The sequence below is a fragment of the Saimiri boliviensis genome, chromosome 8 (genome assembly GCF_048565385.1).
Source record: "Saimiri boliviensis isolate mSaiBol1 chromosome 8, mSaiBol1.pri, whole genome shotgun sequence".
Lineage (NCBI taxonomy): Eukaryota > Metazoa > Chordata > Mammalia > Primates > Cebidae > Saimiri > Saimiri boliviensis.
In genome coordinates, this window is record NC_133456.1 from 8,947,345 (window position 1) to 8,973,396 (window position 26,052).

Sequence of the window (26,052 nt, forward strand, 5' to 3'; positions counted from 1 at the left end):
GGGGGTGTGGTCTAATGGTGGGAAGAGGCAGAAGCCGCAGAGCAATGACAGAGAGTTGCCAGATCAGCCAGGCGCTGTGGCTCTTGCCTGTAATCCCAGCACTTTGGGAGGCTGAGGCTGGAGGATCACTTGGGCCCAGGAGTTCAAGGCTACAGTGGACGCTGGGTTCATGCCGCTGCGCTCCAGCCCCCTTGACAGAGCAAGACCCGCATCTCAAAAAATAAAATAAAATAAAATTGACAAGACAGAGTTTCCAAGCCAGTGAGATGATGGCTGAGGGGCAGATGTGGCCTGTGCTTGGTGTCTGGCTGGGCAGCTGTTTCCCTCAGGGCTCCTGAACACTTACACCAACCTGATTGGCACCAGGCACCAAGCTTGGGCCTGACGGAGGCCAAATCCAGCAGGTGCTGACACCTGGGTGTGCAGAGAAGACCCTCAGAGCTGTCATCTGGCCTCACTTCCTGGTTCTGGGGGTGTCTTAACGTGTGCGGTCATTTTCAGTCCCGTGCTTGCTGGCCACTGGGTGGCCGGCGCCGCTGCCCGACGGCTCCGCCTCACGGACTGCAGTGCTTCTGCTGTCCTCTCTCATCTGGACCATGACCCCATCCCCAAGTGCTTGGACTTTGGGGAGAGGGACAACTCGAAATAGGGATTCTGGAGCTGCTCAAGTGGCCTTGAGGGATGGCTGGGGATTTGGAGGAACCAGTGTCATCATGCAGAGTTTAGAATTAGACGGAATCTAAGAGATCTTAGGGTTCTCCCCTTTCCATTCTACAGGAGAGGAAGATGAGGCCCCCATTGCGCAGGCCTTGCCAAGGGTGACCCAGACAGTTGGCAGCTCACAGCTTGTCCTGGAGAATCCCAGGATACCTGGGAAGGTGAGCTGGCCGGCCCACAGCCTGCTGCCAGGGGCTCTGTGTTCCCAGGCCTGGGGCAGCCTTAGAGCTCAGCATTTGTGTTATTGATCCAGGCCCTCAAAACCAGTCCTTGTTCTGTCTGGTCCCTTGTAAGCCTCATTTGTAGTGGGAACTGGACAGAAACTAGCAGAGAAGAAGCAGAACCCCTTTGGAAAGCAGCGGGTAGAGGCCTGTTCACATTCACACACGCAGCTCTCTGAAGCGTGGTTCACCCCCTGCACCTGTGATGTTGCATTTTGACTAGGTCCCAGGGCCAGGCCAAGGGAGGGGGCCCTGATGGGGGAATTCCAGGCATTCACGTGAGGAGACGGTAGGATGCCACTCCTGGCCCCCTGAAATCACAGCTTCTGTGCAGGGAACATCTCTGCCTTTGGAAAATACCAGTCTGGCTGTCAGACGTTACAAACCCTCAGCAGGGAAATGGGGCTGCAGCCTCCCGCTCCCGGCAGGACTTTGTCAGGACTCAACTCCATCTATAAATAGATCCTTCATTTGTTCAATAAAAGTGATACTTTGGAATATCCCGAACCAAATCCCAACAAGCTTTGGCCGTCCTCCTGACTGCCTGGAGTGGAGTATTCATACGGGGGTGGTTAAGTACACAGATGCTGACATCAGACAGCACAGGTACAAATTCCAACGCTGCCACTTAGAAGCTGAGAGATTTTGGAGAAATGGCCTCACCTCAGTTTCTCTGGCTGTAAATGGGCGTGATAAAAGTGTCCCCTAGGGCTGCTGGGAACATAGACTTAGTGAATTCAAATAAGGTACTTAGAACAGGGCTTGACTAGCAGAAGCACTGTGACTGTTCCTGATGGCAGTGGCCACTGGCCCCTGGACCTGCCTGCAGTGCAGGGGGCACTCAGGGCACACAGAGGGCATGGGGCCAGGCAGCTGCCAAGAACAGGGTGGAGTGGGTGGGGGCAGAGTCGGCGTGAGCTTTCTTCCCATCCTCTACCTGCTTCTCCTGTCCCTGGGTCTGCTGTAACCCCCAAGCCCCTCTGAGGGGCAGCGTCTTGGGCTGCCTCCCTGCCATCCTCCCTCCCCAAAATCAGCCACACTGGGGTGGACATGGTCTCTTTTTAATGGAAGTCATGAGGTGCTTTGACACAAGGAACCAGCTTCGTTAAGGAGGTGCAGCCAGGGCGGCAGGTCAGAATGTCATCCTTCTCCTCTGCCTTGGCCCCAGGGAGGACAGGCGTGCTGGCCAGAGGGCTCAGAAGATGTCGGAGACGATATAGTCAGTGTGGGTGCCATCAATGAGTCCAGCCCCATTGTTGTGGATGAACCAGCAGGACACCTCGGCCCCATGCCGGGGGTCCTTGCTGTAGTCTTTCTGCAAACCCCTGTGTGGAGACAAGTCAGCTGGGGTCTCGCTTCAGACCAGCAGGGCAGCACGGCCCCAGGAAGCTCACCCCACCCATGTGACACTTGGAGGAAGACCCGGAAGAACTGCAAAGTGGTGAAGGGCACAAGTGCTGGGCGAGCAGCGCCCCCACCTGGTGACCGTGAGCCGGCGGTTCTTCACCACCATCGTGGCATCTGGCTTCGTGGGGTCGGAGCCTGGGCGGATGTCAGACACTTCAAAACCAAAGGGGTGGAAAAATTGCCCTAGAAAGGAGCATTGAAGACAGCAGTTACCCTCCTGGGGACTCGCTCCTGCCCTGCACTCAGCAGGTGCTCACTGCGGGGTTAGGGCAACGCTTTTTTCCACGGCTTGATTGTTTCTGCTAAAAGTCCCAGCACAAAAAGCTACCTTTGGTTCACTTGCTGTAGAGAAGTAGATACATTTCTGGGTGGTCCTACCTCCTGTCTTTTAAAATGGGATCTGGCTGGGGAGAGAGGTTTGAGGGGCAGGTGCGCGTAGAGCTCACTGTCTGTGGAAAGGCCACACAGGAGCAGTGCGGTCGGTGGCCCACCCTACTCACAAGGTCCCTGGGAACCCTGGGGGCCTTTCTGCTCTCGGACCTCTGCCCCTCTCTTGCTCCCAGGCTCACTGAAGTGTTTGTTTCGCTGTGTGTTTGATCATGGCCTCACCAAGACAGCCCCTCAGACGGCTCTGTGCCTTGGAGGTGGGCCTGTCCTGGCGCCCAGCTATAGAGCTGACCCATGGCCTCAGGTCCCACATGTCCTCCGGCTTCAACCCCCTCCCCCACAGCCCTGCCAGCCTGGCCACCCGTACCCAGCAGCCCATGCGTCCGCGCCGACATCCGGTGACTGTCCAGCACATAGAAGCCCAGGAAGTCATGGGGGATCGAACTCCCCTTCCACACTCGGTGCAAGACAACCTCAAAGGTGGCACCGTCTTCCACAGACACCACCAGGTTCCTCTTCTTGTTGATGGTCACCACCGCTCTGCAGAGCCAGGTGGCCATGAGGGCAGGTGCGGCCACCCTGCCTCCCTCTCCATTCTGCTGCCCTTGTCATCTGCCCTTGTCACCCTTATGACCACACCTCCCCAGGCCTTCATCCCCAGATGGCCAGCTGTTGCCTGTTCCACACCCCTTCCTACATGCTGCTATTGTGCATGAGGTCCTTACAAGTGGGAGGCCCTGTGCTAAGCCCTCTATGCAAATGGCATCATTCAATTCTCACTCTGAGCCTGTGAAGTCTGAGGTTCAGAGAGGTCAAGTAACTTGCCCAAGGTGGCACAGCTGATAAGCAGTGGAGCCAGAACTCGGACTTAAGGCTGTCTCATATCAAAGTCCACATTCTCTGACTCCCACTCATCACCTGTGACTTCCACAGCAGACTCTCCCCACCTCTTCCTATAGCTCTGCTGCCCAGCATTGCTCTGGTGCTCAGCAGAGTTTGTTGAATGAATGAATGAGTCAAGGAAGGAAAAATCATGAGACAATGCATACTAAGACAGAGGCCAAATGGGAAGCCCAGAGAAATCTGGAGTTCAGCAGAGGAAAAAAGCAGGAGGGCTGCCGGGAAGAGGTGGCCTAATTTGCTGGGCCTGGGAGGATGAGCTGGCTTTGTTTGGTGGAGACAGGGGTGGCATTCAGGGCGAGGGTGCATGGGAGCACAGGCGCCACGCACCCGGGCCCAGAGCTCATGTCCAGGAACCAAGGGAAATGGAGGGCTGAGTGGCCCATGGAGTCTGACATGTCTGCACAGACCACATGGGTGTCACCCACAGACATGGCTTGGGGACAAGGGCCCTGCAGACTCAGACAGCAGAGTCCTTGGCCGAGGCCATGCTTCTCCCTCCTTCTCGCCCAGGCCCCGGCAGGTTACCCGTCCTGCCGCAGCGCAGCCTGGTCCCTCCAGGAAAACACAGGCCCCCCAGAGCTGGGGTTCAGTGTGATGTTCTTTGGAGTCACTTCCAGCTGAAAGTCTGTGGCAGGGTTCGTGATTCCCAGCCGCCCGAAGTACGTGCCCTCATGCTGCCCAGGGTTCCTGGCCTTGTTGCCAATGAGCTGCCCGTTCACCGAGAAGCCTGCAGTGGAGCAAGAGGGCATCTGGGTTGGGAAGGGGCCTGCCTGCCTTTGCTCAGGGCCATGCCTCCTTCCTCAGAGACCGCTGCTCCCTATGCCACTCCGTCTTTGAGAGTCTCCTGCCTTGAGGTCTCCAGGTTTGGTCCTGCACACAGTGCCACCTCCCTTGCCTCTCCACCCCTCCTGCCATGCCAGATATCCCATACTCAGCCCTCACTTCTGGGCCTGACGGAGGTCTCGCCTCCCTGAGGACAGGACCCGGCCTGCTCCTTCTCTGTGGCCCCAGCCCCTCACACAGGGACAGGCTCCCATCGTGCTGGAAATGCATTGTGGGACCTCTTCACAGAGGTCTTTGCTGACCTGGGCAGCCACAAAGCCACCCACCTCCCTCACTCTGCCAACACAGCCCACCTCACACTCTGAAATGATCATCTCAGAATGTGTTCAGCTGTTTGTCTTCCCCTTCCCTAAACTCCGTGAAAGCAGGGACTGTCTTGGCTCCCACTGCATTCCCAGCCCCTGGCTGGTGCACTGACTGGATGGGGAGGGAGGCAGACAGCAGGGAGCGAGACTGAGAGATGGAGAGGCAGCCGGTCCCTATCACCCGGGCACTGCTGGGAGAGAGGTGCTTTGAGGCTCTGCTCAGCCATGCTGTGGGGGAAAGGTGGGGCAGACCTAGTATAAAATAAAATGAAGGGCCCCTTGTTTAAAAAGGGTTAAGGGTTTCAAGGCAGCAACAAAAGAGCATTGAACCAGCCAGGTGCAGTGGCTTACACCTGTCATCCCAGCACTCTGGGAGGCCAAGGTGGGCGGATCACCTGAAGTCAGGAGTTCGAGACCAGCCTGGCCAACGTGGTGAAACCTTGTCTCTACTAAAAATACAAAACTTAGCCGAGCATGGTGGCACATGTCTGTAGTTTCAGCTACTTGGGAGGCTGAAGCAGGAGAATTGCTTGAACCTGGGAGGCAGAGATAATGTCACTGTACTCCAGCCTGGGTGACAGAGCAAGATTCCATCTAAAAAAAAAAAAGCATTAAACCTGGTAACTTAGTACAGGGTCCCTTTGTGCCTGCCCCAGTCACATGCCCTTGAAGCCAGCCCCATGTAGGTGCAGCCAGGAGGATGGAGTGGGAAGGCAGTGGTCAGAGCCCAGCCAGGTGGATAGTACCCAGGCAGAGGGCAATGGAGCCCCTGGCCATAGTCCTGTTCATGGCTGAATGTTGAGGGCAGAGGAGCCCTGGCCCTGTCTGGCAGAGGCGTGATGCCCACCATACCTGTGTTGGGGTCCTGTACCAGGCTAAGGATCACACCAGGCTCCTCATTGATGTTGAAGCACAAGGCGTCCTCTTTCTGGGGCACATGGATGATGAAGTGGGGGTCTGTGTCCACTGGGGGCACAGCATGGAATCCATTAGTTTGGACATTGGCAGATGGGGCTGGTCAGGGGCTGGGGTTCAGCTAAGCAGGTCCCAGAGAGAGAGAGAGAGACAGAGATGGCCAGGCAGGGTCGGTCCCAATCAGGGGTGTCCCTCAGACCCTCCCAAGGACTCACCACCAGTCACTTGGTCTGGAATGCTGGAATGAGTAGGAGAAGGCTGCAAGGCTGATAGCACGAATGCTGATGGGAGGGGAGTGACATTCAGAATCGGGACAGCCAGGCCTTCCCTAGAGCTGCTGATCTCTCTGATGACTCTTCCCCCATTGGCAGGGTTGGCGGGGGAGTGTGGGAACAGGAGAGGCAGAGCTGGGGAGCTGGACTGAGGCCAAGCTGGGATGGCCACTCAACACCACGTGCCCTTGATTGGCTCTCTCAGGATCTGGGGACAGAAGCTTGGCCTGGCATGTTTGGCTGGTCCCCGTTCTGTCTCCTCCTATAGGGACCTTGGTTTGGGGAAGCCAGGCTGTTCAGGGGTCTGTTCTAAGGATTCCTAGTGACAGGCAGTGAAGACAGCTGGAACGGAGGGAGAAAGCCAGCTGGGTGATAATCAAGGAGGGGTAGAGATGTGAATGGCCAGGATGGCTGCCACTTACTCCTTCTGGGTCCCAGCATCTCTGTAGAAGACAAGGACATATTATAGAAGATAACATCACCCACTGTGCCCCACACAAAAGGCATGCAGCTCTGTCCACAACAGGCCTGGGCCAGCCCTCCCCCTGGGGGTCTGAGCCCTCCCCGGGAGTCCTGCCTCCTCACAAATACACGCTCACATCAAGAGGGGCCCGGTGGAGGCTGCTGAGGGTTCAGGCTGCACCAAAGCTCACAAAGTGCAAAGGATGCGGCCAGGAGTTCACAGTGACGTGGAGAAGGGCGGCTCAGGGGACAGAAGAACAGGAAGGGGTGGAGTCAGAGAAGAGGAGGGATAGGGATTTTTGTGCTTGGGCCCCCGAGCACCTGCCATGCGCCCGGCCACCGAAGCCCAGAGCTGAAACCAATGCAATTTGAAACTCACCCATGGGCGGAGAATCTGGAAGGGAGGACAAGAGAAAATAATTAAAGTCCTGGAGGTTTTTGGCCCATGGCCTACCCCTCTGCAGACCCCTGCAGCCTATACCCTCTGAGGGCTTGTCGATGGTGGGCTTCAGGCCGTCCTGGTCTGTCATGCCCCTGATGCTCATGGAGGTCAGCGGGGTCACAAACTGGTAAGCCAGCGACATCTTCAAGGCCTGGGATGACAGGTTGGCCCTCTCTGCCCCGTCCACCTTCATCCTGCATTTGAGACAGAAGCTGGCTCCAAGCCCCGCAGCGTGGGCAGTGGTGGACTTGGCTCTCATCCTCTCACCAATTCATTCATTCATTTATCACATATGTATTAAGCCCCCACGGTATCCTGTGCAGTGGCTGCGTCTTCAGGGGCCTCCAGGTTTAATGACCTCCTACAGAGATCGCCTGGAGATTTGGTGGAGTTGAGGAGCATGCTCAGAGAGATGCAGAGAAGTTAACAGCTGTGAGATCCGGGTCAAGAGGCCTGACCTCACCGAGCCTCAGTGTGCTGAGTGCAGGCAAACATCGGCTTGCTGTGTGCCCTGGTGGGCCCGCTCCGGCTGTTGACTGACTGGCTGATATTAGGTCAGTGAGCAAAGCAGAAGAGGAAAGTAAATCTGACCTACTTGCCCCAGAATCACCCTTCCGCTGCTCACCTCCAAGGGGTGAGGGGAATCTGGGGTGGGCTGCCCACCTGGGGCAGCTGCAGGGCCTTACCGCTTGGCCAGCAGCTCCTGGATGGTGAGGTAGGCCCAGAGGCGCTCGACGTGGTTCTCCAGCATGTGGCCACGCTCTCGGAGCAGTTTCTTCATCTCCTCCTCATCCACAAGGCAGGTGGCCCTGAATTCTTGTCCCTCCTGAGAGTTGAGGTGCAGAGAGAGGCATTGCGCCTTGCTGAGCAGGCCCTGGCTGGTGCTTGGGGCTCCGAGGGCCCATCTCATCTGGTCTCTGCATCTTCCTTCTCAGCATCATCTGCTTCCCTGAGCCTGTTTGCCTCATCCTATTCATCTATTCTTGCCAAGCACCCTCTGTGAGGCAGGCTTGGCCTGGGCCCTGGGTATCCCATGGGATGGGAGAACCAGGCCCTGCCTTGTGGAGTTTCTCTGGGGGAGGCCAATAAGCACCCAGCTGTTTCCACTATGACCTGCTGCAACTTCCCACAACACGTGAATGTGCCTCCTCCATCCAGCTACGTTAACCAGGGCACCACTTCCCAAGGGCATCCTATGCACCAGCCGCTGTCTTCGGGTATTATGTGGATTATTCCATTTACTCCACACAATGCTCTAGTGCAGTATGGAACAGAAAAGGAAACTGAGGCCTAGAGAACTGGATCCGCTTGCCCAAGGGTGCCCAGCTGGTCAGGGGGGAACTAGGGTCCAGCTCAACTCTCCTTACTCAAAGCCTGAGTCCTGAACCTTCCATCACACTGTCGGGCATTCTCTGTGTCCTGGAGCGCAGGGTCCAGGTCTCACAGGCCTGTCCCCACCACCACATAGGTGCACATACATGCATGCACTGTGCCATGCCACAAAGCCTGGCACAGAGTAGCTGTTCAGGAAATGGTTGTCAAATGAGAAGGAAGAGGTTGGTCTCTGGCTCTCTTGTGCCTTGGGGTGAATGATATGAGACGTAACAGTTGGTCACTGGGGGCCAAGAGACTGCAACTGATCAAAGCCATATTGGCCCTATTGCAGCAGATTCAGCTCCCAAGATCCCTGCATGGAGGGACGTTCAGGCCTGGTGTATGTGGCAGGGTGGGGGCAAGGGCACCACTCTTGGGAAAGAGAGGCCCCTGGGGGTTGGCAGGAATGGGGAACAGTGTGGGTTTGGGGCCTCTAGGGTGCCACCTGGCCTCTCCCCCCTCCATGGCCCACCATTTACCCCATGGGCCTTCACGTCAGCCTTGAAGCTGCCCTGTTTGTTGTCAGCAATGCGCCCGGCCACCACAATCTCTGAGCCTTCATAGTACTGTTTATGGCGGTGCTGGGTCAGGGCCGAGACAGCATCCTGGGGGTACTGCAATTCCACATCCACCAGCAGGGGTTTGGCTACCTGGCTGTAGAAACCCTGCAGGGATAGAGGTTGCAGCCTTAGAGCTGAGCACCCTGGGCCCCTCATGGGAAGCCTGTCCACAAAGTGGAATGTTGGGGAATCCTCAAGTTAGAGAAGGAATCTGACGGTCAGAGAGGTCAAGTAGCTGGCTGAAGGTCATGCAGCTGCTTTTTTTTTTTTGAGACAGATTCTCACTGTGTCACCCAGGCTGGAGGTGCAGTGATGCAATCTCAGTTCACTGCAACCTCCACCTCCTGGGTTCAGCCTCCCAAGTAGCTGAGATTACAGGCGCCCACCACCGTGCCCAGCTGATTGCTGTATTTTTAGTAGAGACAGGGTTTCACCATGTTGGCCAGGCTGGTCTCAAACTCCCGACCTCAAGTGACCCACCCGCCTCAGCCTCCCAAAGTGCTGGGATTACAGGCCTGAGCCACCGCGCCCGTCCTATGCAGCCTCCCAAAGTGCTGGGATTACAGGCGGGAGCCCCCATGCCCATCCTATGCAGCTGATTTGAACTCTGCACTGAGCTTTATTCGCTCCTCTAGGCTGATGGGCCACCAAAGCTGAGTCCCCTATAGGAGGGACATGGGGTTGTGAGGGGAGACCTGCAGCTGCTGGGCGGCGTCACGGTCCTCGTAGATTCTCTGGGCCCGTCCGTTGTTCTCCATAGACATGACCTCCAGAAAGTTAAAGTCCACATTGTGGCCAAAGCCCAGGTTGTAGAGCGGGAACCTGCCCTGGATGGCGCTGCGGACGTTCTTGAGGATTTGGGAACGGTCCGTCACCCCTGCAGCCACACACCTGGGCAGTGACGGGATGCTCCCCCACAGGCATGTGGGGCATGAGGGGGCTCCTGGGGCTCAACCTTCCATCTCAGAGCTTCTCCAGTCTCCATGGGGGTCCTAAGGCATCGCCTCCTCCTGGTTCTCCTGGGAGACTGCAGCAGCTACCAACAGCTCCTCACAGACCCCGCCCAGCTACGTGGGTCCATCACAAGCAGGTCTGATTCTGCCGGAAACCTGCCATGGCCCCTTTGCCGTGGCCTGCGCATCCCTGCTGACCTTCCCACCCTTGTTTCACCCCATTCTGCACATGCCCACGGTTCCCGGGCAGGGCCTGCCAGTACACACACACCCTTTTTATGACCTAAGCTGCCCCTTCTGCCTCTCTCCTCTTTCCAGACTGAGCTCAGGAGTCACCTCCTTCAGGAAGTCTTCCTGGACATCCCCCTGGGTCAGGTGTCTGTCTATGGTTCCACAGCCTCAGGCATCCTGTTCTTTCAGGGCTCTCAGCAGTGTCTACTTCTGGATCTGCCTCTCCTAGTAGGCCCTGGGCTTTCTGAGGGCAGAGACACGCCTTGTTCCCTTGGTATTTCAGTCCCTAGCCCTGTGCTCAGCACACAGTAGGTGATAAATGTTCATTAAACTGTAAACAGAAGCATGGAATCCTGCCCATCCTCCAGGGACTTGTACAGACCTGTGTCATTTAGAAACAGCTCCAATTTCTCAACTCACAGGACAGAGGTAACCTTGGAGCTCCTGCAGACGCTGTGGTCTGAACTGTGTTTTTAGACCAGTGCTTGACTTTGCCCTGAGCCTTTCTGCCCCCGATGGCATCTCCAATGGCTGGGTTTCCAACTTCAGCTTGAATGTCTCTGGTGACAAGGAGATCACCACCTCCCAAGGCAGCCCTCAAGGTGCTTACCCTCTGTGGGATCGCCGTCTGTCAACATGATGAGAATCGAGGCATGGTTGCTGAGTTCTGGGAGGCTTTCCTGAACTTTGTTCAAGATCTCAATTCCTCGGAGCAAACCTCCATTCAGGTTTGTGGCTGCAAAGGAGAGAAAGACCAGTGTATGCCCTCATTCTGAGGAGACAGAGGTGACATCAAGGTGGCCTGAGACCCCCCACCCTTACCCTCATCCAGGGAGAAGCCCCGCACAAAGTCTCGAGCCGCTTGTAGGTTGGCCTCAGATGCTTGCACCAGCGAGCCCTTCCACGATTGCACTCGAGACCCAAAAAGGACCAGGTCAAAGTAGTCCCCTGGCTGCATGTCCCCCAGAATTTGAAGGAGTGCCTCCTTGGTCTGCAAGGACAGAACAGTCAGTATAGGGACAGTGCCCCAGGGTGGCCCCTGGACAGCACTTTCCATCAACTCCAGATACCCGTTTCAGAGTCCACAGGGTAGACCAAGCAGCCAGGTGGCTCTGAGTCAGAAGCGTCTTGCCCAGCCTTGGGGTGGATGAGAGGGTGGAGAAGGCAGAGGAACCCGGCATGGGGAGAAGGAACAATCAGGAGTTCAGGAGGGGCAGGGTTAAGAGAAAGTATCCCAGGAGCTGTGCTTCTAGAACACTGCTTATCCAGCCGTGTACATACTGCACCATGGACAGGGCACTCCAAGCCCTGCGGGTGGAGAGATATTCCCTGCTGTATGACGCCTCCCCATGGACCACCATCATTATCCCTGGCAGTTTTTCCTCTTCTAAGCACGTCCCCAGGAGGTAACTCTATGACCCTGCAGACGCCATTGTTATTCCCATTTTTTTTGCCATTGAGGAGCGGTGAATACACTTCTTCATAATGGTACAGTGAGGAGGTGGTGCTGATTCTGGAGATGCTAAGCACTGGGGTTTTCTGTGAAATCTCCCTGCCTCTGACCAGGAGCATAAATCCCAAACCAGACTCTGGTAGCAAAACTGGCATGCAGTGAGCCTCGGGGAGCCATTTCAAGCTGTGGCTCACCTGCTTCACTTTCTGGCCTCTCATGGAGCCACTGATGTCAATCACAAACACCACGTTCTTGTTCATGTTTGTCAGGTTTTGGGGGGCGAAGAAGTGGGCAAAGTGGTTATTGGCCACCTGAAATAGAGGAGAACGGGTGAGGCTGTCCTCACGGGCCCCCCCGGCCCGCCCTCTGGGTGCTGAGCCAGAAGCTCAGGGCTCACCAGGAGGTCGCAGATCTTGTCTCGGCTGACATCATAGGTCACCTTGAAGTCCCCATTCAGTAAGGATGTGGAGCATGTGGGGCAGGCCTGCTGCTGGCCCACGGTGGGGCGGAACAGCACGTGACCCTGGAACCGCCGAGAGTGTGAGCCATTACTGGTTTGTGCAACCACCAACAGGGTGTTTGCAAACACAATGTAAGAAGACATGTGTGAGTGTGTGAGTGTGTGAGAGTGTGTGTGTGTGCGTGCATGGGCACAGAAATGAGTTTGATGGGCCATTCTCCTAGCTGCTGGGAGCACACATCTGTAGGTGGTGGGAGAGACAACCCATTCCCCTGCTTATTCGCTTCTGAATCGTTGGGATTTTCTACAATGAACATGATCACTTTGGGTATATAAATAAGAACCAAGTGATAGCAATGTGATAGCATGGGAGACATTAGGCAGCTCAAACTGCTGAGTGAAGAAGCAACACCAGAACCCTGTGCCGGGACATAAAAGCTGCCTGGGTGACAAAGCACAGAGAGTGGAAGGAAGGGTCCAGAGTGGAAGCTGAGGTCTGGCTGGAGTGCTTGGTGTGCTTGGGGAAGCTAGTGGTGGTTTTTATTCAATACTTTCTATATTTCTGGACTTCGTACATTTTTCTATAAAGAACTTTCTGTTTGTAAGATAGCTCATCAAAAAGCAGCAGATGCAGAAGGAAGAAGTAGAAGAGAAGCGGCAGCAGAGGAGGAGGGAGAGGAGGAGGAGGAGGAAAGAAAGGAAGAAGATAAAATAGAACCTCGAAAAATTCTTAGGAAGACAAGGACCCATCCCTTTGTTCCCCCACAGAAAGCACGCGTGTTTGCTAACACTCTGAGGTGTCGTATTTTGTTTAAAAGGAAAGCCCTTTAAACTGTAAGAAGCACTTCTTTTAAATGAATTGTAGTACAAAGGTCTTTCCAAACTTCTTATGTTTCCAAGAAACCTGAAGCCTGGAGTCCTAATCACAGCAGCATCTGAGGTTTGCTTATGTGCTGGATATTTCCCTGAATGCTCCCCATGGGTGTGAGGCAGGCAGAGAGGGCACTGGGGCTCAGGCAAGTCAGCGACTCACCGTGGACCATACAGCCAGCATGTGGTGGAGCTGGAGCTGGCTCCTTCTCCACGTCACCATGCAGGTGTTTGCTAAATTGCCCTAAGAACCAGGATTGCAGCCAGGCGCGGTGGCTCACACCTGTAATCCCAGCACTTTGGGAGGCTGAGACAGGTGGATCACGAGGTTAGGAGTCCGAGACCAATCTGGCCAACATAGTGAAACCCCGTCTCTAGTAAAAATACAAAAAAAAAAAAAAAATTAGCTGGGTGTGGTGGCATGTGCCTGTAATCCCAGCTACTTGGGAAGCAGGAAAATCGTGTGAACCTGGGAGGTAGAGGTTGCAGTGAGCCGAGACCGAATCATTGCACTCCAGCCTGGGCGACAGTAAGACTCCGTCTCAAAAAAAACCCAAAAAACCCCACTGGATTGCTGTGTTCTCCTAGGAACCAATCACATGACACCAGCCTCTCTCATCCGGAGGGCAGCCCACAGCCCCTGCCTGGTTTCTGGGCTAAGCCTGGACATTCCATAAAGGGTGGGCAGGGTGAGAAGTCACCAAAGGGTCCACCACCACCGTTTGCCGTCCTGTGTACCTTTTTCCCTGAGAAGGACTTCTTGATAGTTTGGGCCGCCAGTTCCTTGGGCAGGAAGGGGGCCTGGACATCTAGCTTGCTGATTCCCTGGGGCTCGAAGATGTCCACGTCAATCTGCATGATTGAAGCAAATTCTTTTTTTAAAAAATGGGATCTTGCTATGTTGCCCAGGCTGGCCTCAAACTCTTGGGCTCAAGCCATCCTCCTGCCTCAGCCTCCCACATAGCTAGGGTTATGGGCTCACACCACATTGAAGCAAATTGTGTACTACGGCTTCCAATCACCAAGTCTCAGCCAGGAGCCAACATGTGTCCTGACTACTGTGTGCAGCACCCACCCAGCCCTGAGCACAGGGCCTGGTACTCAGTAGGCATTCCAAAAATCCTGACCGAATGATGGTGTGCATGCCTGCACCCCTTAACTCAGCCACCACTTAGGTGCCAGCAATAATTCCAGGTCCTCAGGCTGTGCAGGACTTTCTGGTTTACAAATTACCTGGACATTCAGTACTTCTCGTGATCCCTGTGGCGGTGCTGGGACTCACAGGAATCCCCATTTAGCAGATGAGCAAACTGAGGCTCAGAGATAAAGAGGAAGTTAAAGAGTTCAGGAAGCTCCCTGCCCAAGAAGAGTGCATCAGAGCTCACCCTGAGGAGCTAGTCTCCATCCCTGTATTCTCAGGCCTGGGTGACACATGGTGGGTGCTCAACCAGTGTTGGGAGCCATGGTGACGGAGAGGGCAGGAGCCCTGCCCTGGGACCTGTGATCTACCTCAAAATGATGCACCAGCTGCTTGGGCTTGACTTTGATGACAATTTCATACTGCATAAGGCGTCGCTTCAGCACTTCCTCATAGGTTAGCTGAAACGTGACCTTGCTGTGGGGGTTGACGTTGAGGTGGATGGTGAATTTCTCCATAGTTCTTCCCGAGGCCCTGGATGTGCCACCAGAGGCAACAGCAGACAGACAGAGGGTAAATGACATGTGGGTCCTTGTCACCTAACACGTGGCCCTCAAGATTTATTTCTCTTAGATGAGTGCCGCTCCCAGGTTTCCCTGGAGCTCACAAATGTGTCAGCTGGCTGATCAGGGTCAGGGCCCAAGGATGGGAGGATCCACTTCTCCCAGGGGCAGACCTGGGAAGAGGGCGACTGCGCAGCCACCTGCTCAGGGCACGGTGCTGGAATCCGGCTTGGGCGGTTGGCGCTCCCTTCCATCGTCCTGGCTGTTCTCCACCAAAGCCACCCGCCCTCAGATCTGTCCTGGCTGGGGAGGGCAGCCCTAGGGATGAGACCAGCAGGGCCCAGGACTTACCTGACAAGGCCGGCGTTCTCTCCAGAGATGGCTGCTTTCCGGTACTGCTTCCATGCTGTCACTTTGTCCTTTATGTCCCCGATAAATGCGTTTCCGTCTGCCGTGCTGCAGGAAGGGAAGGATACCCCCAGGAAAGATGAGCCTCCTGACCACACAGGTCCTGAGAGGGCCTGTCCATGGGAACCCTTGGCTAAGGGCGTCTCCTGACCGGCCTTCCACTGCCTGAGGTGGAACTTAGGGGTCCATGGACACAGTGAGGTGAGGAGCCCAGGCCGGAGGCCAGCAAGAACCCTCAGACGCTGGCCGTGGCTCCTGGGTTCTAGGCTGAGACATGCTATCATGGGGCCTCGTTTGCCTCCAAGATGGGAGCCAAGCACAGACCTAAAGGGCTTCTTCCTCCCCTCAGAGCCAGGGCTGGTCTGTGGCCCTTCTGGAATGAGGACATGCTCTGCACCGTCCAGCCACTCTGAGCCTCGTTCCGAGGCCGGGACTAGTGAGCAGACACCCTGGGCGAGGGCATGAGTCGGGCAGGCACGCACATGGCAAAGTCACTGATGAAGGCCGTCTTGGGGATTTCCACGTCGAAGGCCACTTCCCTGGCTTCACTGGCAGTGTTGACCACCTGACTGGTGACAACATAGTGGGCGAAGCGACTGGTGACTTTGCAGTTGACTTTCAAACTCCGGATGAACACGCCATCAACAGCCTAAAGTGAGACATGAAGGAGCTGTGGCCTGGAACAGGGCCTCTGTCAGGGAGGGGCTGGGCACTCAGCTCCTGTGCATGGCGCCCGATGCTGGAAGAACAGGCCAGACCTCCCAGGAAGACTCCTGCTCTCTGGCGGAGACTGTACCATGGGGTATGAAGTGAGGTGGGAACAGGCCTCGATTTCCAGGATCCGGGAGAATCCCAGCCGCCTATGGCCCTGACAGAGGGTTTGGCCCCGAGGGCTGGCGGAAAGCAAGCTATCATAAGGGCTCCATCACAGGTCCCTTTGCCAGGACTCTTACTCACAGTGTCCACAGCCTGTCGCTTCTGCAAAACAAAATCAGGGTCAGGTGTGAGAGGGAAACTCAGGGACTGCCAGCCTGTCGGTTCAGGGGTAAGAGTGGAACGCAGCCTGTGTCCTCTGCCCCTCACCCTCACCTCCTCGCTGCTGCTGGGAGATCAGCTCTCCACTCAGAGGTGATGGAGGTGGCGGGGGTGGCCCTTGCCCCTGGAGTGGGGGGTCTTGTGTCCCGCCCGGGCCCCATCCAGGTTCGGCAGCCTATTTCTGCCCTGTGGGCTTAGCCACTTACCTCGCTGCTCTTGGACCTGCCCGTAGCCGAGGCCAGGGCGGGCATGGCCTGCAGGGCGAGGAGAGATACCAGATACGCGCACAGCGGCAGGCCCCGAAGCCCCATGGCATCGACCATGTTCTAAGGCTTCTGCTGCTGTCACCTCACTCAGACCAGTAATCAATACAGCGCTGGATAAACAGGATTAAACATTAGACAAGGGGCAGGCAAATATTAATGGCAAAAACAGCAATGACTTTTGCACCAACCGAACACAATTTGAGGAAGCAAAATTTGGCAGTGGAAGCTTTTTGCCTGGGGGGGTTCCCAGCTCTGGGCAGCGTCAACTCCTGATAAGGCTCCAGACACTGCCCTTCTGTGAAGGACTGCACTGAGCCTGTGTGGGAGACAGGTTCAGTGTCCGTCTGGGAGACCCCCGGATGGCTCATCTCATCCTAGGGCTGGCACAGGGCAACACCAGTAACACCGTGACATGTGGCAAGAAGCAACAGTTTAAAATGGATTTCTAAACTTCATTAGGCTTTCCTTTTTTTTGAGACAATCTTGCTGTGTCACCAGGTGCCAAGCTGGACTGCAGTGGCAAGATCTTTGCAGTGGCAAGATCACTGCAAACTCCACCTCCCGGGTTCAAGCAATTCTCCTGCCTCAGCCTCCTGAGTAGCTGGGACTACAGGCACCTACCACCATGCCCAGCTAATTTTTGTATTTTAGTAGAGACAGAGTTTCACTATATTGGCCAGGATGGTCTCGGTCTTTTGACCTTATGATACTCCTGCCTCGGCCTGTCAAAGTGCTGGGATCGCAGGCGTGAGCCACCAGGCCCGGGAGGCTTTTGTTTTTCTGAGAAGGAGTTTTGGTCTTGTTGCCCAGGCTAGAGTGCAATGGCGTGATCTCTGCTCACTGCAACCTCCACCTCCCGGGTTCAGGCGATTCTCCTGCTTCAGCCTCCCAAGTAGCTGACATTACAGGCACCCGCCACCACGCCTGACTAATTTTTGTATTTTTAGTAGAGATGGGGTTTCATCACATTGGCTAGGCTGGTCTGAAACTCCTGACCTCAGGTGATCTGCCTGCCTCTGTCTCCCAAAGTTCTGGGATTATAAGTGTGACCCACAGTGCCCGGCTAGGCTTTAATTTCAAATTTTTTTTTTTTTTTTTTTTAAAGACAGGGTTTTCTTTGATTGCCCAGACTGGCGTGTAATGGTGCAATCTTGGCTCACTGCAGCTTCGACCTCCCAGGCTCAACTTATCTTCCCACTTCAGCCCTCTGAGTAGCTGGAACCACAGGAAGGTGGCACCACACCCAGATGATTATTTTTATTTTTTGTAGAAACAGGGTTTCAGTCGGGCGAGGTGGTTCACGCCTGTAATCTCAGCACTTTGGGAAGCTAAGGGTAAATAACTTGAGGCCAAGAGTTCCAGACCAGGCTGGGCGACATGGTGAAGCCCTGTTTCTACCAAAAATACAAAAATTAGCTGGGCATGGTGGCACGTGTCTGTGGTCCCAGCTACTTAGGAGGCTGAGGCAGGAGAATTGTTTGAGCCCGGGAGGTGAAGGTTGCAGTGAGGCGAGACTGTGCCATTGTACTCCAGGAGAGAGAGAGAGAGAAGAAAGAAACAAAGAAAGAAAAAAAACACAGGGTCTCACTGTGTTGCCCAGACTGTTTCCAAAATCTTTAAGCATCAACAAACTGTTCAGTGATGCTTTGACCAGGGAGGCAGACACGGCGGACTAGAAAGTGTGTGATGTCTAACCATGCTGGTGACTCTCACAGTGCTAACCTGGTATTAGCTCTGTCAGGGGCAGTCTGGACGGTTGGGTGACCCACACTTTAGGTCAGTTGCTTCACCCCTCTGGAGGTTCTTACCCAGATCTAGAAAGAACAGAAGTGAGCTTCCTCGTTCTTGCACTTGGGCAGGGATGCCTGGCAGATAAAGGGGAGCTGAAGATGAATGACATGGATGAATGACATGTTTTCATAATTGAGGACTCATTTGTGTCGTACATTCTTCTAAACACTTTATTGTCTAATTTTTGTCCTTGTGACATCCCTGGAGAACATTCTAATTTTTGTCCTTGCCCCACACCAAGTGACAGAACAGGGATTCAAACCAGGTCTCTCAGGCTCCAAAGCCCAAGCCTCTCATGCAACGACAGAGAAGCAGGCTTGCAGATCCTAGAGACAGGAGTTCCCAGAGACCCATCTTGCACCTGCAGTTTCTTAATTTTTATGCCCCAACCCACCCTATTCCCCACAAGCCAGAGCATACAGGGCAGACAGGGCCCTGGCCAGTCTGGTCTGTGACTCGGGTGGGATGTACTGGCTGCGGTGGCCCTGAAAGAGGAGGGGCTCAGGAGCCCCACTGATCTCTGTTTGCTTGTCCTGGACTTTGTCTCACAGAGCAGCTTCTGGGAAGGGTTTATTGTCCTTAGGCCAGGGTCACCTTCTGGCCTGTTTTCTGGCCTTCGTGGAAGAAGAGCAGGATCAACATGACACTGTACATTTGAAGTTCTGCTTATTTCCTGCGCCAGTATTGACCGAGCCCTGCAGTGCGTTGGGCACGATGTCAGGCACTGGGACTCGCCACCATGCAGAAACTTGGTGCCCAGCTGTGTTCAATGAGCTGATGTCAGGGGAAAAGGGAATCATACAAGTCAAAGGGAGCCCACTGAATCCCAAGGAGTGGTGAGAAGCTGGAGAGGTAGAAATTTGGAGGGGCGGGGCTCATCTCCCACAGGGATTAGGAGAAGGTTCCTGCATGGGGTGCCTGGAAAGAAGAGCAATGCTTGGCAAGGGGAAAGTGTGAAGGGAGGAGAGAAAAGCAGACGGGCAAGTGGGGTGTGTGTTTGGGGAAGGTGGAGGTGTCTGGGTGATGGGAGCAGGAACTGATGAAGAGGGTGAAGGTGGCTGGGAAGGAGTTTGGGACCAGCTGGCACAGGGGTCTGAAAGTGATTAGCCTTTTGGGTGGGAGATACTAAAGATCTTTTGAGCAAGGGTGGGATGAGTTCAAGGCTGGGCTGTTGAGAGGTGGCTAGCAGCAGGCCCGGTCCATGTGAGGTGCTGGAAGCATGTTTGCACAGCGGGAGGGTGGACAGGAGATGGGGAGAGTTAACTATGACTGGTGCCTGTCATGCTTCTCGGCATCGTTTGTGTCTGAATTTATTTACTGCTCACAACTTCCCCCAAGAGACAGATATAATTAATATTATCCTCATGGTACAGAGGAAGAGAAGAAATTGGCCCACCCTATGCATGTGGGAGGTAGGGGCCAGGGTGGACAGAAAGCAGGTATGGTTGCTGAGGATGGAGAATGGGGCGGGTAGCTGTGCTGCTATCTGAGCTCCACCTGCACACAGGCAACTGTCTGCTTGAGTGCCCAGAGCCTCTCCATCTGGTACGTCCAAACTGAACTCCTGACCTTTTTCTTCCCCTCCCCACACTCCACTATTAAGCCAGGTCTTCCCCCGTTGTCCACTCCAGTGAAGGCCACCGCCATCCATCCAGCCATCTAAGCCAGAAGGCTGGGTGGCATCCTGGGTTCCTCACTCTCCTTGATATTCTGCCCCATCTGCTACCCTCTGAATATCCCTCCAATCCACTCCCTTCTCTCCCTATTCCCAGTCACCACCTAGTTCAAGCCGCCCTCATCCCTCACTTAGATGTCCGATCCCCTCCTTCTGCTCTGCTCCAGGCAGCAGCCAGAGTCGCCATTTACAAAGGACAGTTCTGCTCCAGGCCTTTCCCTGTCTCACACACCCTGTCCTGAGTGGTATGACCCCTGCTGACCCCTCTATGTCACCCAGCCCATGGCCTCTCTGAGTCTTTCAGCTTCAACTGCAGAGACTTCTAGATCCAGGTAGGCAGGTGCTTTTCCGCTCATTCACTCAGCAACCCCCAGTTCCTTCATTTACACCTGCTGGCTTAGGGTGTTGAAGCAGACAGGCTTGGCCCAGTCCTAGGGAGTTTACACCGAGGTATGTAGGTAAAGGCCCGAAATGAGTCCATTGGGTCTTAACATATGTTGCTCCTCTGCCTGAAAGTTTTTCTTTAAACTTCCACTCATGTGGTGCTTGCTTGGGGCAACCTCCCTTGGATGGCCAGGCTGGGCCTGGCAGCTTTTTTGCACAGTACTGACCTCCATTGGCAAGGGTAACTTGTTACTATGCTTTGTTGACTAATGGCCATCTCCCCCTTCGACTGTAAGCCCCACAGGGGCAGGCCCTTGTCTATCTTGCTCATAGTTGTCTTCTAGGGCCAGGCTAGTAGACCCTTGCTAAATGTCTGTAGAAGGAATGATAGATTTACTTATTTATTTATTTATTAAAAAGGAGTCTCGCCAGGCACAGTGGCTCAAGCCTGTAATCCCAGCACTTTGGGAGGCCGAGGCGGGTGGATCACAAGGGGAGGTCAAGAGATCGAGACCATCCTGGTCAACATGGTGAAACCCTGTCTCTACTAAAAATACAAAAAATTAGCTGCGCATGGTGGCGCATGCCTGTAATCCCAGCTACTCAGGAGGCTGAGGCAGGAGAATTGCCTGAACCCAGGAGGCAGAGGTTGCGGTGAGCCGAGATCACGCCATTGCACTCCAGCCTAGGTAACAAGAGCAAAAAACTCCATCTCAAAAAAAAAAAAAAAAAAAAAAAAAAAAGGAGTCTCACTCTGTCACCCAGGCTGGCGTGTAGTGGTATGATCTCGGTTCAATGCAATCTCCACTTCCCGGGTTCACATGATTCTTCTGCCTCAGCCTCCTGAGTAGGTGCAATTACAAGAGCAGTGTGCCACAATTTCTTGTGGTATAATATACAAAACATAAAACATTTTAGTTAACCATTTTTAAGAATACAGTTCAGTGGCATAAGTACATTCATGTTGTGCAGCCATCACCACTATCCATCTCCAGGACTTTTTCAAAGTCCCCAACTAAAACTCTGCATCCATTAAACACCAACCTCCAACTCCTTCCTCCCCCAGCCACTGGCAGCCACCATTCTGCTTTCTGAATCTACGATTTGACCACTACAGGTACCTTATATAAGTGAAATCATACTTTCATCCTCTTGTGACTGCCTTATTTTGTTTAGCATAATATATTCAAGGGTCATCCATGATGTTGCAAGTACTTTAAAAAGCTTACAGCTGGCCAGGGGCAGTGACTCACACCTGTAATCCCAGCACTTTGGGAGGCTGAAGCAGGTGGATCACCTGAGATCAGGAGTTCAAGACCAGCCTGACCAACAGGGAGAAATTCCCCATCTTTACTAAAAATACAAAATTAGCTGGCCGTGATGTTGTATATCTGTAATCCCAGCTACTCAGGAGGTTGAGGCAGGAGAATCACTTGAACCCGGGAGGCAGAGGTTGCAGTGAGCTGAGATCGTGCCATTGCATTCTAGCCTGGGCAACAAGAGCAAAACTCCATCTCAAAAAAAAAAAAAGAAAGTTTACAATTTTACAATTATAAATCCTTCCTCGGTCCCTCTGAGATATATACCTATGTATTTTCTACAACCTAGGAACGTCTTTCTCAATAACCTGAAATCCATTCCTCTGAAACGTAATCATTAGAAAGCTACGGCTCATGTCTCCCAGTCTATGTGGGAAGACAGGATCCTAACTTCCCTAACTGCCAGCTAGCAGACAAGTTGGCCTAGCGACATTTATGCTAACCAATCCTTTTAATTTCTCATTTCCCAGACTCTAAGTGAGCCCTTGCTCACTCCCCCTCCTATGGAACACCCAATCACCACTGCACAAATAGAATGGAGTTCAGCTCTTTCCCCTACTGTCAGTAGTTACCGAATAAAATCTATTTTCACCACTTTAATGCTTGTTTAACAATATCAATGATACTATCATTAATGATATTATTAATATCTTTAATAATATCATTAACTTGAGTTCTATCTTATGGTCCTTTTTGTTTGGTTTTCTAGTGAAGATGAAATTTTCTTTGAGTAAAATATGCAAATATTAAACGTACCATTAGATAATTTTGACAAATTCATACACCCAAAACTCCTATCAAGATGTAGATTAAGGATGAGGAGAAATTTGAACTCTTGTGGATTGCTAATGGGAATGTCAAATGGTTCAGCTTGCTGTGAAAAATGGTATGGTGGTTTCTCAATACATTAAACTAGAATTACCATATGATCCAGCAATTTCGCTTCTGAGTGTACACCCAAATGAATTAAAAAGAGAGCAGGGCCGGGCGCGGTGGCTCAAGCCTGTAATCCCAGCACTTTGGGAGGCTGAGGCGGGTGGATCACAAGGTCAAGAGATCGAGACCATCCTGGACAACATGGTGGAACCCCGTCTCTACCAAAAATACAAAAAATTAGCTGGACATGGTGGTGCATGCCTGTAATCCCAGCTACTCAGGAGGCTGAGGCAGGAGAATTGCTTGAATCCAGGAGGCGGAGGTTGCGGTGAGCCAAGATCGTGCCGTTGCACTCCAGCCTGGGTAACAAGAGCGAAACTCCGTCTCAAAAAAAAAAAAAACAACATAAAAAGAGAGCAGGAACTCAAACAGATATTTATACACCCACGTTCATAGCAGAATTATTCATAATAGCTAAAAGGTGGAAGCTATCTGTGTCCCTGACTGCATGAATGGATAAACTAATTGTGGTAGATACATACAATGGAATACTATTTGGCCATAAAAAGGAAGGAGGCCAGGCACAATGGCCACACCTGAAATAGCACAGGCCGGGCACGGTGCCTCACGCCCATAATCCCAGCACTTTGGGAGGCCAAGGCGGGTGGTTCACGAGGTCAAGAGATCGAGACCATCCTGGTCAACATGGTGAAACCCCGTCTTTACTAAAAATACAAAAAACTAGCTGGGCATGGTGGCGCATACCTGTAATCCCAGCTACTCAGGAGGCTGAGGCAGGAGAATTACTTAAACCCAGGAGGTGGAGGTTGCGGTGAGCCGAGATCGCGCCATTGCACTCCAGCCTGGGTAACAAGAGCAAAACTCCATCTCAAGAAAAAAAAAAAAAAAAAAAAAAGAAATATCAGCATTTTGGGAGGCCAACGTGGGTGGATTGCTTGAGCCCAGGAGTTTAAGACCCATCTGGGCAACATAGTAAGACCTGACTCTGAAAAAATAAAATAGAACTAGCCAGGCACGGAGGGGTGTGCCTGTAGTTGGGAGGATGGCTTGAGCTCAGGAGGTCTAGACAGCAGTGAGCACCATTGCACCACTGCACTTCAACCTGGATGACAGGGTGAGACCCTGTCTCAAAAAAAAAAAAAAGAGTAAGCGCTCTAGGAAAGGGAGGCATTGGCTGAAACAAATGGTGAATTCTTTTGGCACCCCTGAGCTTTCTCTCGCAGGCATTTTAAAGGGGCCTAGGTTTCCCTAGAGATCAGGTCTTAGGCTGTTAACTGAGCATGAAGCCATGCTAGAGTTTAGTCAAGTCTCTTAGGGCAGTGGCTCGGGCAGTCCTTAAATGCTGAGGGTTCTCTGCAGTTCTCAATTAGCAGGCGAAAGTTTTTATGTATGAAAGGTACTGATATCTCTAATTTACTTTGTATCAAAAAAGAGGATGAACTGCTGGATGCAGACGGCAGGTGATAAACCGGACACAGCAAATGTTACTGGTAGACAGTCTGTCCCCCAACCGGGAGCGGTGGCTCACGCCTGTAATCTCGCCGAGGCAGGATGATCACGAGGTCAGGAGTTCGAGACCATCCTGGCCAACATAGTGAAACGCCGTCTCTTAAAAAAAAAAAAAAAAAAAAAAGAGTCGTCACCCAATGACTAAAACATTAACTCGAGGAGGGCAGCGACTTTGTCGGCCCTGGCACATAGGCGGTCAACAAATATTTGTAGAATGAACGAACAATACTTTAACGGGCTTAGGACAAACGAGTGCACAAAAACGGGAAGCTTTCTCGACCCTGCTGCGGCAGGAACCCGGACGGTGGAACAGAAGCACAGCAAATGCGCGGGACCTGGCGGAGTCGCTCTGGCTTCCTGGAGCCTCGGCTCTATGGTGGGTCCTCCCGGGGCGGTGGAACCGCTCTGGCCTCTCGTGGCGTCCGCTCTATGGCGGTCCTCCGGGGACGCAGGAGCATGCGCAGGACTGCTCCCGGCCGCGATCACTATGGTAGCGGCGTCTTCGTGGGCCCGGGCGCCGCGGTCCTGCCCAGGCGCGGCTGCCTCAACAGCTGCCCCTCTTGCAGCCTCTCGGGCATGAACCGAGCCTTCTGTTGCCTCCCGCTACCCTACCCGCCGTTGCCCTTGCATCCCGACTCTGGGCCCCCGCTGGGAACATGCCTCTGGCTTCCTACTGCTACCTGCGGGTCGTGGGCAAGGGAAGCTACGGAGAGGTGACACTCGTGAAGCACCGGCGGGACGGCAAGCAGGTCTGCAGCGGTGCGGCCCAGTAAGGGGGCGGGGCGGGCAGGGGGGCGCCGGGGGCGCCGTCCGGTTGTTGAGGTCGGGGGTGGTCGCAAGGGGCCCAGCTTGGATGGCGTTTCCTCAGGGAAGTGGTCCCAGACCAACACGAGGCCAGGCCTCCCTGTAATACGCGCCCCAAACTTCCTCTACTAATTTGTTGTATTAAATTTTTTTCCTTTTAGTTTTCATTGTCTTTAATTACGATTCTTCGTTTTATGTAAAAATTTTCAGTGTCTGCCTATCGACCTCTTTGTTGTATTAACTGGCATGGTTGATCTACACATCTGTCTCCCACCCCGATAATCTCATGAGAACAGACAGGGACCATGCTTTCCCAGGACTTAATACGGCGCCTAGCAAGCATGAGTTCTTGAATGAAGGGCCCCAAACGTCTCTACTGTAGACTGCTGGACTCACTTAAAACTCCCGTCAAACCTCTTAGGTCTTCCATTTCAGTGAAGAGCGCCAGCAACCCACCAGTTGCCCAGGCCGGACTCCTGAGAGTCATTTTTAAGCCTCCCCACGCCCCCCGACACTGATTATATTCATCTATCACTAAGACAATAGGCCTAGTCTCATCTTTACTGGTACCACCCGAATCCAGGACACCCTGTTTTCTGTAGCTAAGCTATGGCCAGGTTTCCCAGCTGGTCACCGCCACTTGACTTGCTTTTCTCCAATCCATCACTTTCATTGCAACCTCAGTGATCTTTCTAAAATTTAAATCTGATGTTGTTACTCCTCGTTTGTTTAAAACACTATCCCATTACCCTCAGGATAACGAATCAGTTCTTTGATGTGGTTTATTAATAGGATGACAATATAATGTATTGTACAAACTGGGACAATTTTGAAACTGAAAGGCTCCAGGCAAGCTGAGAGATGTCTCTCTTAAATATAGGGCCCAATTGTCTGTTCTCGTTGCTCAGCCTGGAACACAAGCTCGTGCATAAGAGATTTATTCAGCAGGCATTGGGGGATCATTGGATTTTGGGGCTGATAATAGAAAACTAGCAAATAGTTATCTGAGCTTTAGTTTACACTTCACAAAGCACATTTATATATGTGTTGAAGAAATGAATTGTATGGTCTTTGACTTGATTGAGGGCAATGTATTAGGTGTTAGAGACTATTGATTTCTTTTAAGTATGAATAATTTTGTATGTTGAGGATCAGTGACTATTAAACTTATTGGGCCATGGGTCCCTTTGAGTATCTAATGTAATCCATAGACCATTCTGTCTGCAAATATATATTCAGGCCGTATTTTATGCACCTTTTTGGGGGAGCTGAGATAGTAAGGAATTTCTTTTTTCTTTTCTTTTCTTTTCTTTTTTTTGAGATGGAGTCTTGCTTTGTTTCCCAGGCTGGAGTGCAGTGGCGTGGTGTCGGCTCAGTGCTACAACTTCTGCCTCCTGGGTTCAAGCAATTCTCCTACATCAGCCTCCTGAGTAGCTGGGACAATGAGTGCACACTACCATACCAGGTGTTTTTGTATTTTTAGTAGAG

General features: G+C 53.1%; 2 protein-coding genes across 6 annotated transcripts in view; one reads left to right on the plus strand and one right to left on the minus strand.

Moving 5' to 3' along the window:
* Window positions 1–1,983: 1,983 nt before the first annotated feature.
* On the minus strand, window positions 1,984–16,281 carry ITIH1 (inter-alpha-trypsin inhibitor heavy chain 1). The gene is made up of 22 exons (XM_003936571.4): window positions 16,126–16,281; window positions 15,842–15,862; window positions 15,367–15,533; window positions 14,828–14,932; window positions 14,285–14,447; window positions 13,514–13,627; window positions 11,843–11,968; window positions 11,640–11,756; window positions 10,815–10,983; window positions 10,603–10,728; window positions 9,504–9,685; window positions 8,728–8,913; window positions 7,561–7,700; window positions 6,914–7,068; window positions 6,812–6,826; window positions 6,393–6,413; window positions 5,914–5,979; window positions 5,636–5,749; window positions 4,161–4,362; window positions 3,100–3,272; window positions 2,417–2,528; window positions 1,984–2,263 (listed from the first exon to the last, which is right to left on the minus strand). Exons 1-22 carry the CDS (start codon window positions 16,240–16,242, stop codon window positions 2,134–2,136), a joined length of 2,721 nt encoding a protein of 906 aa, XP_003936620.3. The 5' UTR covers window positions 16,243–16,281; the 3' UTR covers window positions 1,984–2,133.
* Window positions 16,282–24,225: 7,944 nt separating this feature from the next.
* The window catches only part of NEK4 (NIMA related kinase 4), a 64,075-nt gene continuing 62,248 nt past the window's right edge, over window positions 24,226–26,052 (plus strand). For all 5 annotated transcript variants that reach the window (XR_012518712.1, XM_074403749.1, XM_074403748.1 and 2 more), the window contains exon 1: window positions 24,226–24,509. Coding sequence is in view for 4 of the 5 variants with exons in the window: in XM_074403749.1 (XP_074259850.1) it covers window positions 24,417–24,509 (93 nt within the window). In the remaining variant the exon portion in view is untranslated. The remainder of the gene's footprint in view (window positions 24,510–26,052) is intronic.